This window comes from Aspergillus piperis (genome assembly GCF_003184755.1).
Source record: "Aspergillus piperis CBS 112811 unplaced genomic scaffold BO85scaffold_8, whole genome shotgun sequence".
In the NCBI taxonomy this organism is placed as follows: domain Eukaryota; kingdom Fungi; phylum Ascomycota; class Eurotiomycetes; order Eurotiales; family Aspergillaceae; genus Aspergillus; species Aspergillus piperis.
The window spans coordinates 1,344,558-1,361,328 of record NW_020291598.1 but is presented as its reverse complement, the minus strand read 5'-3'; the positions used below and the strand labels follow the sequence as shown (position 1 = coordinate 1,361,328).

The following is a 16,771-nucleotide window of genomic DNA, read 5'->3' as shown; positions in this document are numbered from 1 at the left end:
CCCCGAGTGAACAGCCTGCTGCTCTCTTGATATGCTGGCATCTTCTGGTGTGTGGCAATCATCACGAAAGATTCCATTTTGCTATATTTGACAGGCTACAAACATGTCCACGATCAAATAGCAAGCCCAGAGCGTCAGGAAACCTTATGTCAGGTAGATATGCTCTTTATTCGAATACATACATATCCTCAAGCCGTTTGACTTCACCTCTGTTGAGCCCAAAGGATTCTACAATCTTGCATCAGTAGATTCTGTGCTTCTCAGATGGTCCATAACCTCGTCTCGACGTCACAGCCAGGAAGATGCCCATTTCCTACCGCTGCGAGGAAACGGCAATTTCCTCAGCCTTCCCTCTTCTCTTTCCTTCCTCACCACTCTCTCCATCCAACCTCCATCAAAATACCCTTTTATCGCACTAGTTATTCCCCTACAATCTACTCTCTGCTTGTTCTACAATAAGCCAGATATACTCGCCTCTTTATTCATCCTTAGCCCATATACTACCTTAATAATAGTCTCAAGGTGTAGTACAACAGTCGTCATGGCTGCGCTGTTCTTCGCCCCCCATCCCTCAACTCCCCAGCCTCAGCTGTTTCATCCATCCTCATCTTCTCCTGGACATCAGCCACAGTCGCCTTGGATTACCAGAGGAAACGCCCAGTTAAGGCTCCCCACGGATGCCTGTGTGCATGTGGGAAAGTAAGAACAGCTCTTCATGACGCATACCTCATTCCTAGAATCCTAACGCTGTCTAGTCTCTCCAGCAGCGTCTGTCCGAATATCCTCCAGCACGAACTGGAGCAGCTCTTCTCCCAGTTTGGAGTGTGCTGGGCGCAGGTTCGCGCAGGAAGGACAGGTCTTTATAGCGGTTGGGTGCAGTTTACAGTAATTTACCCTTTGCAATAGCGACCGATTTGTATACTATAAAGTAAGATCAGAGCTAATCAACTTCGCTTACAGGATAGGTCCCACGCTCAAGCAGCTATCGGGCAGCACCAGAATATCTTCCTCAGAGATCGTCCTCTGAGGGTAGAGGCTGCAAACGGCCTCAGTATGTCTTCCTTGCTGACTCTACAAATACCCTCATGTCTGACAGTATCGCAGGAAACCGTGGAGAGTCGGTGGTGAACCACGATGAAAGGGCTGGGCTAAACACCTCGCCACTATATATGCCCTCCATGGCCATACCGCCCAGCCAGCCTGCCGCGTATGGGCCTCCTTTATTGTATAGCTGGTTGCCGGCTGTACCAGTACACGGTAGTCTTCACATACCTCCTCCTGTCTCTGGTGTTATACCTCCCGCACCATCGTACCCTACTCATCACACATTATCATCGCAAGCCGCCAACGCACATACACCACAATCACCTTCCTTCTCTTCTTCTTCGTCAAGCAACAATCTTGACACACAGCCCACGACACCTGGCTGCGACGAAGTGGTAGAATGCGAGGCCAATCAAGAACGGGAAGGCATCGAGACCAGCCGGTCCAACCTTCCCTGTGACATGCTACTATCCACTGGCCGCACAGTTAGGGACTACGTTAACGAAATGAAGAGGGTACGAGGTATCGATCTCAATGAAGAGGCTACCCTTGAACTCATCCTGGAGGTGGAGGAAGAGGCACGGGATCAAGGTCTGTTGCCTGTGTTGACGTCCAAGCCAGACTGAGCGATATCAGTTGGGATGTAAACGAGAGGTTTCTTGTAAACACAAGCGCCTCTCACTTCTTTCTCCTCTTGCTTTTTTCCCCTTTCTTTATTTCTCTCTCTCTCTCTCTCTCACACACACATGTTCTTTTTTCTCCCCACCTTTTTCTTTCTGGAATATATAGACCATTGGCGTTTTGAATATACTGGACTCTGTTTATTTAGTCATACCAGTAAAAAATAACCAAATACTCATATCTGCAATCATTGTTTAATCCTGAGACAAATATTACACATTGTTCTTCATTTATATGATTCTATATTCATGTATTCAGACTTAAAAAAGCAAAAACAATAATTGCTGACAATAAGTAGTAATAGACCAACAGAATAGTCTTATGTTAACAGCCTACTACCTGTCTAAATCCCCAGACCCACTCCCTCAACCCAGTTCTGAACCTAAACAAACATCGTAATAAAACCCAAATGCATACTCTTCCATCCCAAACCCCAACCCTAAAGACCAACAACCGGACCACAAAGAACCCCCTTGATCATACACAGGAGAAGAACAGCAACTAGCTTCCTGACCTACCTCTCCGCGAATAGCCACTAAATCCGCACCATCAGTTGGCTGTCGGGGAGCTGTTCAATCTCTGTTAGTACATTCAATAGACCAAGTCGAGGGGAAGCTCAGTTCTGAATTTTCATTAGAATACCCGATGTTAACAAGCAAATCAAGAAAAACACTTACGAGCACCGTAGCTTGACTCAGAGGGATCCAGGACATCGGTAGCGCAGCACTGGGGATATCCGTTCTCTCCGAACTCAACTCCTACTTAGTAGTCTGTCCTGAACTGCGGCCGACGGAATGCGGAAAACCCAATCTCAAGACCTCAAAGCTAGTTTCCATTACTTTCAATATCATCATATTGATTGACAACTAGCTGCATGAAGAACCCACTATCACGAATCGCGAGGAGTGCACATGATCGATTTGGGGAAATATTTTTATCACTTGAAAGGCGTCCTACTGTAAAGCGTTACTACTAGAAGGCCACCTGCCATTCTTGGGTCATTACTTTAGTAGTATGTAGGAATCAAGCCCAAGTAATCTCAAATGCCGCCCAAGAGATACACAGTACATGCTTATGCGCAAAATCATGCCCTGATCGAAATATTCAAATGCCAGTTTCAAATACTGATGCCAATCGTAAATGCTATATAAGTATGAGCCACCCAACCCACCAAAACGCCCGTCTCTATCTTCTATATACAACCCCCAGATGCCCTCGAAGAAAGTAACCAAAAGCAAAATCCCAAAAACGGCAATAACCAGTGCACCCTTGCTCGCCAACATCGATACCCGCAATCAGAATGATGACAAATGAACGAAAGAAAGTAACCAAAAGAGTGATGGAGGAAGGACGTAACAGATCCTATAGGTATAGCAACATGAGATTGACAATATATGCAAAAATATGGGTATGGTATCGAGCAAAAAGGCAAGCACAGCACATGAAGGCTCAAATGATGGAGAGAAAACAGTGAATTATATACGGGGTGAGTTGCGAATTGCCTAGGCTCTGACGCGTCGGGCGTCAAAGTATTTTAGGCTCACGGCAGTGTCGTTCATTCCGACAATTGGAGCAGCGTCCTCGAGAAGTTCCCAGGGGCGGACCGGATACGCGCCGAGAACACGACCACGGTACTGCAACCGAAGGTGGCTGGCAATGCAATTGACACCTTCAGATAGCCCAGCGGGTAGGCCCGACGCTGAAGAGAGGCTCTGTGAATTAGGAGGCCCGCCAGCAAGATTGCCAGTGGGTGTTGGGGTTGAACCACCGGCCGCAGGAGATGGTAGAGACGCGGGCTGGGATGAGTTAAGCGTTGGTGCATCCATCACGGGCCCGAGAAGATAGAGGAACCGGGAATCGTTTTGGAACTGAAGAAAAGGAGGGCATTTCTCCTTGAGGAAACGGGCACATTGTTGTCGTGCTTCGTCCGGGAACGTATCAATCAGGGCTGCTGCAACGTCCAAAGCGTGGGTCTGTAGTAATATCCCGGGACATGGGCGGTAGCTTTCCGACTGCACAGGATGAGGGAAATAATTCGCTGACGGGTAGAGGCGAATAACCCGGTCTGGGAGACGTGCGAGAGTGATGCAAAAGATAGAGACCAGCATGCGAGCTTGTTCTTGAAGACCGATTGGTTTAGGTGTTAGTGCCGCCGTATTGAATGCTGATCTGTGGATGACCACGAGCCTGAGCAGAGCTGAGAACCAAAATGCAAGGCTTCTTTCGAAGTTCGAGCGCGCCTGAGCTATCTGACACGACTCTGCGGGAGTAGACGGGTTTGGCTGCATGGTGATGAATTTCTGGAGAAGCAACTCCATTTTTTCCACCAACATTGGCGCAACAGATGGTACACCCGTTTCGGGAATGCTATATGCTAGCTTTTCAATAATTGCCAGATAAAGCCGAGCGGTTTCAATGGAGTTTGACTTGTCCGCCACTGTAGGATCGCCGATAGGCTCTTCCAGGATAGGAACAGAAAAGAAGCCCTTTTCAGCTCGCTCGCGGATCTGAAACAGTTAGCGAAGATGAAACAAGAGCAAAGGGTTGGCTATTCCCATACCTGTCGCACCGCATCCTGGTTCATCAGACTCACTAAACCGTACCAGTGGGAACGCTTTGAGCGAGCATCAGCCATGGCTGCCTTGAACATCACATCCACGATACCATTGTCGACTCCATTCCCAGCCTCTGCATTAAATAAGAGCTGGAGCTTCAACTGACAGATAGGGAGCGAGAAGTCATTGTTCATGCCAATGACTCTCTCAGCCTCAGACATAGCCTGGGGATCTGGAAGGGTGTTAGCCTAGACCTAACAGGCAGGGAACTGCAAACAAACCTTGTGGATTGAAGCCGAGTAAAGCATCGAGAGCCTTCTGTAGGATCATTGTGGATGCCGGATCTTGACCAACTAACTTTTGCGTACAACATTGTACCATGCGTTCTGGTTTCTGTGTGAGTAAGGTTTGGAGCAAAATCATGGCGCACTTCGTTAAGTCTGCCGCGTTCGCTTCACCCGCACTTTCTGTCTGCCTAGTACTAATCAGTGGCACAGCAGCACGGATGATATTGAGGCACTCCTCGGGATGCTTGTCAATGAACTCTTGTTGCGCTAGATAGTAGCGGTACGTGACCTAGACAGAAGGGTTAGACAACTGCAGGGCATGCTTCAGGACTAGCGGCAGGAAATGAGGGTGCGTAGCTAGAAGCAAAGTGATAATGCATACCATATCTGTGTAACGGCTCCCGCTCGGCTCTTGTGGAACTAGGAGTTCAAGAAGATCCAGCTGCAGATCCGTGACTTTGGGGACTACGGACGCTATCCTTTCCGACTGCAAAAGCTTTTTCACAAGCATCACGAATGCATGTATGGTAACGCAACCAACGCCGATAAGAGGAGGTAGGACACGGACCATTGCGAACCGAGAAGGTGACTTTAGAACACCACATACCCAGCGAACCAGCCTGGCATCGAACCGCTTAGGATGGAAGGATCTCAGGTAAGCCAGGTACCTGCATATGTCATTCGCCGACAGTTTGACGTGACCATTCTCGTTCGCCAATGCCCCAGTCAATGAATTGAATATAGAGTCCATAGTGGATTCATCCATTCCCCCTCCGGAGAATAGGATCTGATCTAGCTTCTCCTGGAACGAAGAGTCGGCGTCATTGAAAGCCATGGAGAGATTGTCCGACAACGGAGATGGTGCAGCTAGGGCGGACTTGTTCTCAATACGAGACAAATCTTGACGCAAAAGAGCAACGGTGTTGAACTCGCTGGGCATCCGTAGCCCCAGCTCGATCAGTGAAAAGATGAGGTCTAAACCGGGCGCTCCAAGCCTCTTGAGGCGAGCATAGGACTCAACAAGCCCTCTGAAGAGATCTGTCGCAGCACCAATAACACTCAAAGAGTCGAAATGATAATTGATGGTATCAGCAACGGAGGCCAGGACAATATTGTCATCGCAGTTTGTCGCCTGCTTGAGCACGTCGGCAAGCATCGAGATATCTCCAAAGCTTTCCAGTACGTCGCGGATATTATAAAACTCGACAGGAGTGAGTGCAGAAACACCCGAATCAGCAAGCATGGGTATATGTGCATATTTCCTAGCAGCTGTTAGGGCTTGGGCATACTTCCAAGGAGTGAAATCAGCGTACCTCACTGGATCACGACAGTGTCCAGATACACCACGACGGATCCACAGGCCAATCTCGGATTTGACTGCCCATGTCAAACTTGACAATGGCTGGTCGGTCAACATTGCATCACTTGCCTGTGGCCCAAAGATCTTCGGAAGGCGTTGAGCGATAGACGCTTTGACAGTTTCAACAGTTGATTCCTCGTGTGAAGCAGTAATTCCGGCGCGACTCAACAGCGTGTTGCGGAGGTTACGGACATATTCTGGCAAACGAGCCAATGGAAGTTGTATAAGAAGGCGTACGTCGTCCGATATTGCCTACAATTCACTTGGTCAACATAATCGTCAACTAACGCTAGAAGAGGCATCTGACCTTATTTTGATCGGGTAAAGGATCGTTCGCTACCCCTTTCGCCATCAGCCACTGTAGGTACCTGCCCACAGAGAATGTCTGAGACCGGACAAGTTCGGCGATTATATGATAGACATTGTCCATATTGACGCGACTGGTTATCTGAGTGTCCGCAAGGAAAGCGAGAATATAAGATTCAACATCCATTCCCGACATCTTCCACTTCCGAAGCAGGCGAACACTCGTATACACGCGGCGGGACCCATGACGAAACGGAGTAGCTGCCCACTCAAGTAGCTTCGCGACCAGAGTAGCCTTGTCTTCCACAGCGTTCAAGCAGGCCGAGGACGTGGACAAAACATCGTGTGCAGACCGTATGGAATCGAACAAATGAATGACATGTTGCTGAGGCAATTGTTGACTCGTCCCTTGGCGGTTAGTGGGCAACTGAACTCGTACGTTACGCTCCGCAAGGTTCTGAAGTGTTGTCTTGTCAGGTAGTTCCTTCAGATTCAAGCATGAAGCGATCAAGTCCTTGTATTTATCCCAGGATGCCGGGAGGATGACGGAGGACGTGTGCTCGAGTACCAATCTCCTGATGCATCGAGATAAACGATCAACTAACGGTTCCAGGGCTGTAGGTTGTCCTGGCTGCTTGATCTGTTACGCCAATTAGCTATGAAAAATAAGCATGAAATTGAGGAGCGCACCAAACGCAGCTTCTCCAGTAACACCTCAGCCAATCGTCGACCACGCTTCCGATAGCGCATAATATTGTTCCAATATATACCGAGCATTAAGAGCCACACAGGCACGGTGTTTAGTGGCGCAGCCTCTAAGGATACCAAAAACCAACTGAGATATTGGTCGTGGTCTAGCAGTCGCTCGAAGAATAAACGCGATGTTAAGCTGACACTATGAAGGGTAAGTAAATATGTAACGGGAAAAGAAAGGTATGGCGTACGCATATGTCATCTTCATCTTCCAGTCTGATGATCCGCAAGTACCTATTACGCTTTCAAGGAACTGCTGGACAGTTGATGTCCAATCGCGGACCCATTTGGTCTCGAGGCCCAGAGCGAGCGTCCCGCTCGTGCCCTTTCGCTTGAAAGCACGGATTTCGTTAGCCCCGACACATCGGGCCAGCCATATAGCTCGCGGAACCGGGATTCCTTTGCCCAAACATTGATCGAGCAGCACCTTGCCTCGAATACCATGGGGGATAGTCCGGCTCAGTCTGCGCAACGGGACGGACGGATTGGCAAGATCCCGAAGCCAAGCTTCACGTTTGTTATCTGTCAAAGTGACGCGCGGGGGAGGTTTGAAGCTCGACGGAGTAGCGATCGTGCTATGGGATTGGCGCTTCTCGAGAGCAGCGGCGAAAACGGACGACAGCATCTGAAGACCCGATCGATGCTTCAACTGCGCGTACAGAGATGGACGGGCTGTATTAGACTCGTTTTGCGAGACCTGCGTACGATCGTAATGTCCTTGTTTTGCAGTATGGTCATTCAGCGTATCTTCCGGGTGGTTGCCCGTCCAAGGGGAAAAGTCCGCGACTCCTAAGCCAAAAATATGCAATTAGACGAGTTCTTACATACGGATAATCGCGCGGATCGACTTACTCTCCCCTTTCAGTTTTGGCGCAACAGGGGGTACAACAATACGATAGGGAGTTGTTTGCACTTCCTTTGCAGAGGCGACATCTGCTGGTTTTGCGCTGTTGCTTCCGGAGGCTTCTTGCGGAGCGGGCTTCCAAGGAATGAGAGGTAAAGGTGGCGGCGATGCAGGGGTTTTCCCCTGAGAATTGGTATCATCTTCCTTCGTTTCCACAGCCCCAGTCGTCTCCGAAATCAGAGCCTGGAACGACCATACTGGTCGACCGCGCCAGGCAAGCGGATTTGGTTTCGAACTTGCGGTCCCTGGGGTGCTTCTCGCTTCTCCACTTCCCGGAGCTGGACTTCCCTCAGGCGGACATGATCCCGGAGGCGCCTCTAGTTTAAGTCGTTTCGCAGGGGGCTCCCGGTCCTGAGAGTCGCTGGTATTCGCGGTAAGGTCGATGACTGCCGGCTGTCGGGGTAGCGGTTGCGGCATGGACATTGACAGCTTCTCCAGCTGCGGGTCGGACTGAACCAGAGCTTGGGAAGCATCAACGCGTCCTGAGCCGTTATTGAGGGCGCGCAGGGAACGGCCCCATGGCTGGACGCCGGCGGAAGAATGAGGTATCATGTCAGCTTCATGGTGTATCCAAGCGTCGGGATCTGATCATTGGCACCGCGCCGTCACGACGGCTACACGACTAGCCTCAGGGATGGTCACCGGACGCTTGTGATGTAGATTGGTGATGTGCCTGATAGAACCAGGACCGGTATACTACACATTCGATCCTTTCAAATTGACTCTGGTGCGGTTAAACGAATCGAGGAGCTGGGTGGAGCGGCTATGGGGTGGAGGAGACGGAGGTTAAACCCCGGTAACCGTCGCGGAACTGAGAGTTTCGGGGGGGCAAGGCGGAAAAGGTCAATGGATCCGATGGCGGAAGAGATGAAAGCGAAGATGCCCAGCGGGAGGGGGATAGTATAGGAAGAAAGCCGATAGAAGACCAAGAAGGAAGAAAGAAGAAGTAAAGTAGAAGAGAAGGAGAGATAGACCAGGAAAAAGCCGAAGACGGTGGCCGAAGAGAGCGAATCTGGAGATAACGTAAGGAGGACCAACTGGCACCTGTATGACCGACCTACCCAAGAAGGAAGTCGCAGTAGCCCGAGAGGGGGCAAGGATTACCGGCTCGAGACGGTAAATTATCCGGTTGACGGCTGCCAGTCCGTGTGGTGCAATACCGCTGTAATACCGGCTATGGGGGAGGGGGGTTTCCGTATTTGCATTTGATGGATCCTCTTGAATTGATGATCGGAGCCAGCTTATCCATAGGCTAATCCGAGGGCTGATAACTAAACTACTAGTAGTAAGTATGTACTCCGTAGTTATCCCTGATGGTTGGGGCTAATAATACCCACAGAATACCTACATCGTACATATTCTAGTAGTAGTCAAGGCCCGGAGTATCTACGGTGTTCCTGCTGCTGAATATCTAGACTGAAACCAAACTAATTCCTGACTTACTGTACATATTCTTTATTTTTTTCCCTATTTCTGTGCATCTTGCCTGATCTACCCGACTCTCCCTCCCCCCAGGCTTCCCTCTCCGCATTCAGCAACTGACGCCGACTGACTCAATCCATGAAGAACTTACTCACTAACCAGAAGATTGTTTGGTCTGTCGGATGGCCTAGTCCACCGCAAGTGATCACGCTATTCGGTAAATCTATCAACCAATCCTGAATCGATCATCTTGGCATCAGATGATGGGGGTCCCCTTCATTCGGATGATTCTGAACCTGCAACTCGACGCGATTACCTGATGATATCGCGGCATATCGCCCCATTCTTCCGCCAGTGGCTAGCAGGCTAGGATCGGATGAAAAATGGAAATTCCCAGGAGCCACTTGAATCAAGAGATAGGGACCATGGCGAGGCGACTCTCCGTGCCTAACCCAACCACAGCCATCTTAACTCCGCAGATCGGCCCGTTTAAGGGCGATTCCTGCTCGACGGACAGTACTTTGGAATTGAATCCCAACTTGTTTGCCTCGCCTTACAGTAGTGACCCCCCCGGGGATTAATCTGTGATGCGCAATCTGTGCGGCGTTTGCAAGGTAATAGAATCTTGTCATGTTCCATCAATTCTACCTGTAGCACACACAAGGTGATACGTGTGCGATCTCCCTGGAGAAGGAGGGGCGAGGGGATATTAATTTTCCCTGACTGTCACAATGGAACAAACATACGGTGAACAATTTTCAACTATCCGATTCAGTATCCCGACTAAAAACCAACCCTAGATGGGGACTATTCAAACTTTGCCTGAAGCACACTTCCGTCTCTTCCTTCTCCAAGACATTTTTTCCCCTAGTTTTTCGCCTTGAAACCCACTCTCCATCACCCTGTGGGCCGTTGGATCAAGGGGATCCCATTCTCTCGGATTCCTCCAGTCTTCTCCTGCCTAAGCGCCCCGAGCCCCGTCGGGAAGATCCATTACCGGAAGATGTTAGACATGTGTCATGATATTATTCTTCTTAATCATCCCCGTCGCTGCCATCTGCCATCTTCAAACGTCCGGCTGTGGGATGCACCCCCTCCACAGTGGCATGACACTGCGTGGGAGACTGTGAGGACCGTATGACTATGCCGTCTGATTCCAAGCTTCTCCGCATCTTAAGTGGCACATCGCTGTAGATCTTCCCTGACCTTTTAGCCTGTAGATGGATAGATAGATATAGTGTTTTGATTGCCTTCAGGTCGCCACAATTCCCCCGATCCTTTACGCACTAGAGCACCTACGTCTGCCCTGTGCTACTGGGTGTCTACTCAGCAGAGATCTCCTGTTTTAAATACGGGGAACAGGGATCCATGTGCTGAACGCACTGGATCATCCCGGAAACTCCGAGCGCACAGACTGGCGCATCACGGGCTGGTACCAGATACTGGCCACGGAGCAGCCTTTCAGTAACACCTATCCTAGCCGCAGGATGCAGTGCAACCCTGACCGTCCCAGCTCGCAAATGGCCACGGTGAGATGAGCGGATAGGTACACAAGCATGGTCCGGATTAAAATCGGGGTTTGCGAAAGGGGCTGCTCGGTTCTGGACAGCCACGGAATGGGTCCTCCGTCGGAAGCCCAGCCCAACGCCCCCTTATGCACATGAAATAATAAATTGAAAATGAAATAAGTATACGCCTTGTTGTTGGAATAGATAGATCAGTCGTGAGACTCTCCATTTTCTTATCATTTGGTGTATCTTTTTCCAGAAAGCACCGTGCATGCGTGTGTATCTTGTATCGCCCGCCCGGTCAGAAGTGGGAGGGCGGTGGTGTTTACGACACCTGAGCTGATCTTGATTCCAATCGCCGACCGTATCACTGTTGATCGCCCCTATCGCTTAAAGTTAGTTGATCAGAAGTACAGAGCAGGCTGACCTGAGTGTTCTGATACGGCTCAACCCGAAGATGAGTGATCTCCGAAGGGATCTCTGTCTGGTCCCTCATCTCTACAGCTGTCCTCCGAAGGGGACTAAGTACGCTAATCTAAAGGTGCCCGGCCTCGGAGCTAAGCAATCACACGTCTTGAGTGTGGTTTTCGCTAGTCCAATAGTTAATATAATACGTACGTAGCATTCGTTAAGAGATAGCTAGAAGCTAGCTCTGATTGCGATCGTCTTTCGGTCGCCAATGCGTTCGCGAACTCATAATGGGATAATCTAATGAGACAACTTATCATCCGGGGGAGATAAACCTCGGATCCGGGCAGCCTTTCCGCTTTGGTCTTGGCGTCACCCATCGCTTGGTTGGCCTGTTCGCCTGTCTCTCAACCTGAACGAAGGTACCTCTTTCACGGCCTGTGCAGTAGCCTCGGAGTATCAAGCGACAATATGGCATCTAAAAAGGACATGCGGAGGTTGGACCTCGGTAAGTATTACGTCCTACTATCGAAATATTCAGCTTCCGATTTTGAGCGTGTTCGCTGACGTCGACGCCGACTACTAGCCATCCCCTACATCGACCCTCCCAAGAGCAAGGATGAGGCCGACATGTCTAGTATGTGACGAATGGATGATGAATTACATTGTGGATGGGATAGCAAGGACAATGTGCTGATTGCCCCGATTCAGGCGCCATGTCCAGCACCATGCCTATGGCTGCGGTCAGTCGCGAACCCTGATCTGAAGATATCGTGCCTGTTCAAGCTTCAGACGCGCTAACACTTACAGCAGATGTTCACCAGGAATAGGTGAGCGCAAGCTCTATTGCCTCAATTGTCGGTGTGAGTATATTCTAACAAAGCTCGCGCGCGCAGAATGATCGGATGGTAGGTCAATAGCATCTCCAACGTTTCAACAGCTGGCTAACTTGAGTCAACTCAGGGTCTCCTTCGTTTTCTCGCTTCAGTCCTGGCTCGGTGAGACTCCAGACCAGAAGAGAACTGCTTCGACTCCGGCCTACATGTCCGTCTTGATGTCCTGTACGTGTACACATTCTGCCCTCGCTACAAGGGACTCGTGAACTAACTGCTGCATGCGCTTATAGTGATGGCTTTGGTGGTTGTATGTTGCCGGAAAATCCTGACGAACGATAGGATCCTCTCTAATGTGCATTCTATAGACCTACTTCCCCATCTTCCTGCCTCCCCAGAATGCGCGCGCTGCGCCGGGCGCTACTGCTTCCACCACTCCTTCCCCTTAAGCGACAACCGTTTCTGTGATACCATTGCCGACGAGTTTCGATACACTATAATACCACGAAGTTTTTCAGTTCGCATTAAAAAGGGAAGAGTTGAAAAGTTGGGTTTGACGGTAGTAGAACGAGGAAGGACATGAACAGTCCAGAGCCCTTCGGCCACCTGTCATTTACTTTTCTGTACAGGGCGAGATTGTGATGCTGTATGAACATCCTAATACCTCAATTGCCATAATATTATCATTATCTCTCTAGAGAGGCCTGAACATAGTTTGATTGCCAAAGTTACTGTGGCGAGCGAAATGCCGTACTAGCCGTCCACAACACATTTCAGGGGTCCTGTGTCTCAGGCTTCGGTGCACGTGTATGGCATGAGCTTGGCATGCCGGATTTGCCATGTAAATCATATGTTAGACAGCAATAGACAAGCTCAACACTGCGTAGAATCTACGTATGTATGAGGGGAGGCCGGGGAAAACGGAAGGAGGGAGAGGAGAGAGCCCTTGGCGGTTGCCACCGATGTCCAATCAGCGCCCCGATTTGGAAACCCAATTATAACATTTGTCTAGAAGCGCGACGCCTCTTCAGCCCGCCAAAAAGCTAAAGGGTAGCAATCAGAATGAACCTTGAACCTAGGAGACGGGCCAGTCATGGATGGAACGTACCAGATCACCGCGCTGGAAGGGGGGGAAAGAGGGCTTAGTCACGGGCACACCGCCTTCCCCCACAAGGGCGCTAAGGCAACGCCGCGCCCCTCAAAAGGCTCTTCTGTTCTTCTTCCTGTTTCCTTCCCGACCACCACCTCATCCACTTTTGAACCTCCAACTCCAAGTCTCCCAAGACTCTACGATCACTTCGATTTCTACAGAGATCTAATTCTCTTCCCTCGCTCACTTCCTATACACCGCTTTTAAGGGCCGTTTACGACGAAAGGCCGAGTTTATGTCCATCGAAAACCTTAAGACCTTCGGTGAGTCGCTTCGCCACCTCCCCCCCCTTCTGTGGACATCGTCCCCAGGCGCCCGCAGCACTGCCCGCAGCAGATGTTGGTCTTCCTAGCGATGGTCTTTTGAAAAGATCATTGTGAAGCAGACTGTGTCTGCTAAGGCTTGGCTGTGTAGCCAGGGTTGTCCTTGTCCAACTGCGTCACAAGTTGGCGGGGTAATATTTGGTCATGAGAGCCTGAGGCTGACACGTGCTCTTCCACAGACCCCTTCGCCGAAGCTGACGAAGACACCGGCGAGACTAAACAGTCTCAAAATTACATCCATATACGGATTCAACGTATGTACTATTGTTGTCCCTCCCACGTGGTGCCTTCACCCTGTCATCGTCGCTGGTGGCGCCACGCTATCTCACCATCCACCTATGACTAACATGTATATGTCTACAGAGCGCAATGGTCGTAAGACCTTGACTACCGTCCAGGGTCTTCCTAAGAAGTTCGATCAGAAGAAGATCTTGAAGGTCATCAAGAAGAAGTTCGGTATGTTGTCGCCTACTGCCTACGTACATCGCCATGTCACTAACATACCCTTTCAGCCTGCAATGGCACCATCGTCAACGACACTGAGATGGGAGAGGTGATTCAGCTGCAGGGAGATCAGCGTAAAGATGTTCAGGAGTTCTTGACCGACAAGAAGGAGGGTCTCGAGCTGGACGCCAAGACCATCAAGGTCCACGGTTTCTAAGCCAGACGCCACGCCCCCGTTCCGGTCCCTTCTTCCCAGTCTACGTTTCCCTCAGAGCGGTGCGGCAGGGGACAATATGTGTCCACCTGCCCTCCTTCTGATGTGGCATTGCGGTCCCCGCCACTGCCACGAGGGTTGTTCGGTCTAATATATTGTCTGCTGCTACTACCGCTCTTTGCCCGGAATACTGGACTTGGGCCTTTTGTCGAATTGATGCACTATCAAGTTGGTCATCTTTCCATTCGCGACTAGGCAATGGAAAGAGGCCCAGTGGGTCTGGCTTCCCTGACTCGACTGCTACATCTGGAATGGGATAATGACGGAACAAGGCGTTGGTAGATACCCAATATCTTCATAGATGATTTACTTCTTCTGTTTTCTACTTCTTCTGTGTCGTGTCTTTTGCTTGGCTTCGTGTGGCCACCAGTACGTGAAAGGACAAATATCGGCCTGCTTTGTTGCAAGGGTTGATTAAAGGATGGGGAGGCTTGGTCTCGATCACTCGTTATTCTTTAAATGTTCTAATCGTTGGTGTGTTGCATCACCGCCTTCAACTGTCATTACCGTATCCTTGCTCGAGAATGAACTTTCATTCCTGGCGGAATGGTTTTGGTGAACTACTCTTTTTTTCTTCTCGGTTCCAATCTTTCTTCCTCCTACTCTCATCTTCGTAGTTTTCGTAGTTTTAACCATTCTTACGCATGTGTCTTTCAGGCAAGGGAGTACACAGTCGCTGTGTCGTAGATTTAAGCTATCTACGAATGTTGTTTAGCGCAAGAGGGTACACGATTGAAATAATAGCTAGTCTATAGAAGCACGCATTGCGCCGCTGTACATCTGTCGATAAAACTGGTCCCTTCTAGCTTACAATTCCCCAAGTGGAGCCCGCCCATCCGACACTCGCATACGAAGGAAGATAGCCACAGCCCAATCCCAAAGCTTGCGAGTGATGACGAAAACGGGCACCTCGGGCTCATTCTCTCGCGTCAGATGCAACTGAAGGAGAAGCGATGACATGCTGACGAAACTGGCGACAGCCACGACGAGAAGTGCAGCTGCGGTTTCACGCTTGATGGTCGCGTGATTCTGGGTAGCATGATAAAGGAAGGTAAGGGTCTGATTTGGAAGAAAGGGGGAGGAGTTAGTTTGACACATTCCGATTATCGAGGGGAATCTATGCAACAAGGGTTGGTTCAGAAAGCTTACAGTGGTAATGGATATCCAGGCGGGTAAAAGACAACGGGGGTCGGACGAAGCTCCGGAGAGGTAGAGGACCCAAGAAGTGATATAAGCAATCAAACCGTTTGTAGTAAGGAGACGAATAACAACAGCTGGTGGGGTATAGTTCAAAAGCCTGGGAAGGTTAGTGGGAAAATCACATGAAGGTCAGGATCCGAGGATGCATACCATCGAGACATCATACAATCAGCAAAAAAGTAGGAAAGATACGCGGATGCACTGCACTGTAATCATAGTTAGATCTTCTCTCCCAATACAATGCTCAGAGAAGAGAGGAGAGATTATCACATACCCACATAATAGCCAAGGCCACCTCGGTTACCCGGAATCGTCTTTCAACATCCCAGTCTTGACTAACACTCCCGACAATCGCCGCCGCCCACCCCTCATGTCCTATGCCTGGTCGAATATGCAGCAGTTCGGCCAGGAAGGTGAAAGCACACCGGAGCCCCCACCACGCGGCGGGCACGGTGCTCAGCGCGCGACAGATCAGTAAAGGCAAATACCATTTCCGATCAACTCCTAGAATGACGGCCACTCGGGGATGAAGGGCAGAAGGGACCGAATGACCAGCATCGTTGATACTAGGAGTGGGGGAGGTGGAGGAGGCCGGGGAGGGCGGAACGACGGTCGAGGGGGCGGAGGAGGGGGCCACGGCTTTATCGTTGGAATCCACTTTTGAGAGTATGGAAGCCAGAGTAGTATAGAAGGAGGAGTTGGGGGTCGTGGGAATGGAATCCGACAGCGAAGCAATCAAGTCAGGTTCAGGATAAGACGACCGGGCATGAGACGTTGAGAAGGATGGAGAAGCAGCATCACGATAAGGAGGAGCCAGCCTTAATACCCCGGCATATGCGGCCGTCACGCAAATATTACCCGAATAAGCGGCAGGCAGATCCGACGAGAAAGAGTTGGTGGTAGTGGTAGGTCCAGAGCTAAATTGTCTCTGATCGGACCCCTAAGCGGTATAGTAGATTCTCTGTTTGGTGCACGGCGAAACTCCACGAAACAATCAGGTAGGCGGTGCTATGTCCGCGGCGGTCGGTAATGCTTGGGAAACGCAACGGAGGGCAAGTCCGAATCAATGAGCACACGCTCCTCCTGTCGTTCGAGAGAGAAGGCCGAGAAAGGACGCTGGGGGAGATGCACGACAGGCGGGAAAGTGCATGGGAAGACTTCAATCCAAGTGAAGCCAAATCAGCCAAAAGGCGAGTCTCGCGGCGGAGAACCACCCGCCACGTGACCCCGGGGCCGCTCGGCGGAATTTCTTTGGCTTCGTTTTCGCGCTTCATCTCTTGCGTCCAGCTCTACCCCGGCCTCTGCGTCTTGCTCTGTCC

At 50.3% G+C, this 16,771-nt stretch overlaps 6 protein-coding genes across 6 annotated transcripts; 3 read left to right on the top strand and 3 right to left on the bottom strand.

Annotated features, from left to right (window-relative positions):
• Positions 1 to 468: 468 nt before the first annotated feature.
• On the top strand, positions 469 to 1,856 carry BO85DRAFT_520037 (uncharacterized protein). Its single transcript, XM_025665096.1, has 4 exons — positions 469 to 699; positions 756 to 837; positions 961 to 1,051; positions 1,105 to 1,856. Exons 1-4 carry the CDS (start codon positions 542 to 544, stop codon positions 1,668 to 1,670), a joined length of 897 nt encoding a protein of 298 aa, XP_025516093.1. The 5' UTR covers positions 469 to 541; the 3' UTR covers positions 1,671 to 1,856.
• Positions 1,857 to 2,691: 835 nt separating this feature from the next.
• BO85DRAFT_297074 (uncharacterized protein) lies at positions 2,692 to 3,144 on the bottom strand. The gene has a single exon (XM_025655313.1). It carries the CDS (start codon positions 3,006 to 3,008, stop codon positions 2,727 to 2,729), a length of 282 nt encoding a protein of 93 aa, XP_025516092.1. The 5' UTR covers positions 3,009 to 3,144; the 3' UTR covers positions 2,692 to 2,726.
• Positions 3,145 to 3,227: 83 nt separating this feature from the next.
• On the bottom strand, positions 3,228 to 8,442 carry BO85DRAFT_371606 (mediator of RNA polymerase II transcription subunit 12; the record flags this gene model as incomplete). The annotated part of the gene is made up of 9 exons (XM_025656004.1): positions 3,228 to 4,232; positions 4,286 to 4,512; positions 4,562 to 4,856; positions 4,950 to 5,829; positions 5,881 to 6,179; positions 6,235 to 6,873; positions 6,924 to 7,128; positions 7,178 to 7,775; positions 7,839 to 8,442. 9 exons carry the CDS (start codon positions 8,440 to 8,442, stop codon positions 3,228 to 3,230), a joined length of 4,752 nt encoding a protein of 1,583 aa, XP_025516091.1.
• A 3,129-nt stretch (positions 8,443 to 11,571) lies between these two features.
• Positions 11,572 to 12,633, top strand: BO85DRAFT_296673 (uncharacterized protein). The gene is made up of 8 exons (XM_025655312.1): positions 11,572 to 11,736; positions 11,815 to 11,865; positions 11,940 to 11,971; positions 12,042 to 12,058; positions 12,125 to 12,136; positions 12,192 to 12,289; positions 12,355 to 12,371; positions 12,430 to 12,633. Exons 1-8 carry the CDS (start codon positions 11,700 to 11,702, stop codon positions 12,508 to 12,510), a joined length of 345 nt encoding a protein of 114 aa, XP_025516090.1. The 5' UTR covers positions 11,572 to 11,699; the 3' UTR covers positions 12,511 to 12,633.
• An 813-nt stretch (positions 12,634 to 13,446) lies between these two features.
• Positions 13,447 to 14,195, top strand: BO85DRAFT_487973 (translation initiation factor eIF1; the record flags this gene model as incomplete). The annotated part of the gene is made up of 4 exons (XM_025663494.1): positions 13,447 to 13,474; positions 13,714 to 13,788; positions 13,898 to 13,990; positions 14,047 to 14,195. The coding sequence occupies 4 exons, from the start codon at positions 13,447 to 13,449 to the stop codon at positions 14,193 to 14,195; spliced, it is 345 nt and encodes a 114-aa protein (XP_025516089.1).
• A 773-nt stretch (positions 14,196 to 14,968) lies between these two features.
• Positions 14,969 to 16,726, bottom strand: BO85DRAFT_397118 (uncharacterized protein; the record flags this gene model as incomplete). The annotated part of the gene is made up of 5 exons (XM_025657013.1): positions 14,969 to 15,311; positions 15,402 to 15,549; positions 15,603 to 15,658; positions 15,727 to 16,392; positions 16,679 to 16,726. The coding sequence occupies 5 exons, from the start codon at positions 16,724 to 16,726 to the stop codon at positions 15,060 to 15,062; spliced, it is 1,170 nt and encodes a 389-aa protein (XP_025516088.1). The 3' UTR covers positions 14,969 to 15,059.
• Between the last annotated feature and the right edge of the window lie 45 nt (positions 16,727 to 16,771).

Coding starts and splice junctions, on each gene's coding strand:
- BO85DRAFT_520037 (XM_025665096.1), top strand. CDS start 542: ATGGCTGCGCTGTTCTTCGCCCCCCATCCCTCAACTCCCCAGCCTCAG. Junction 838..960: donor TTGGAGTGTGCTGGGCGCAG/GTTCGCGCAGGA, acceptor CTTCGCTTACAG/GATAGGTCCCACGCTCAAGC. Junction 1,052..1,104: donor AGAGGCTGCAAACGGCCTCA/GTATGTCTTCCT, acceptor ACAGTATCGCAG/GAAACCGTGGAGAGTCGGTG.
- BO85DRAFT_297074 (XM_025655313.1), bottom strand. CDS start 3,008: ATGTTGGCGAGCAAGGGTGCACTGGTTATTGCCGTTTTTGGGATTTTG.
- BO85DRAFT_296673 (XM_025655312.1), top strand. CDS start 11,700: ATGGCATCTAAAAAGGACATGCGGAGGTTGGACCTCG. Junction 11,737..11,814: donor CATGCGGAGGTTGGACCTCG/GTAAGTATTACG, acceptor GCCGACTACTAG/CCATCCCCTACATCGACCCT. Junction 11,866..11,939: donor GGATGAGGCCGACATGTCTA/GTATGTGACGAA, acceptor GCCCCGATTCAG/GCGCCATGTCCAGCACCATG.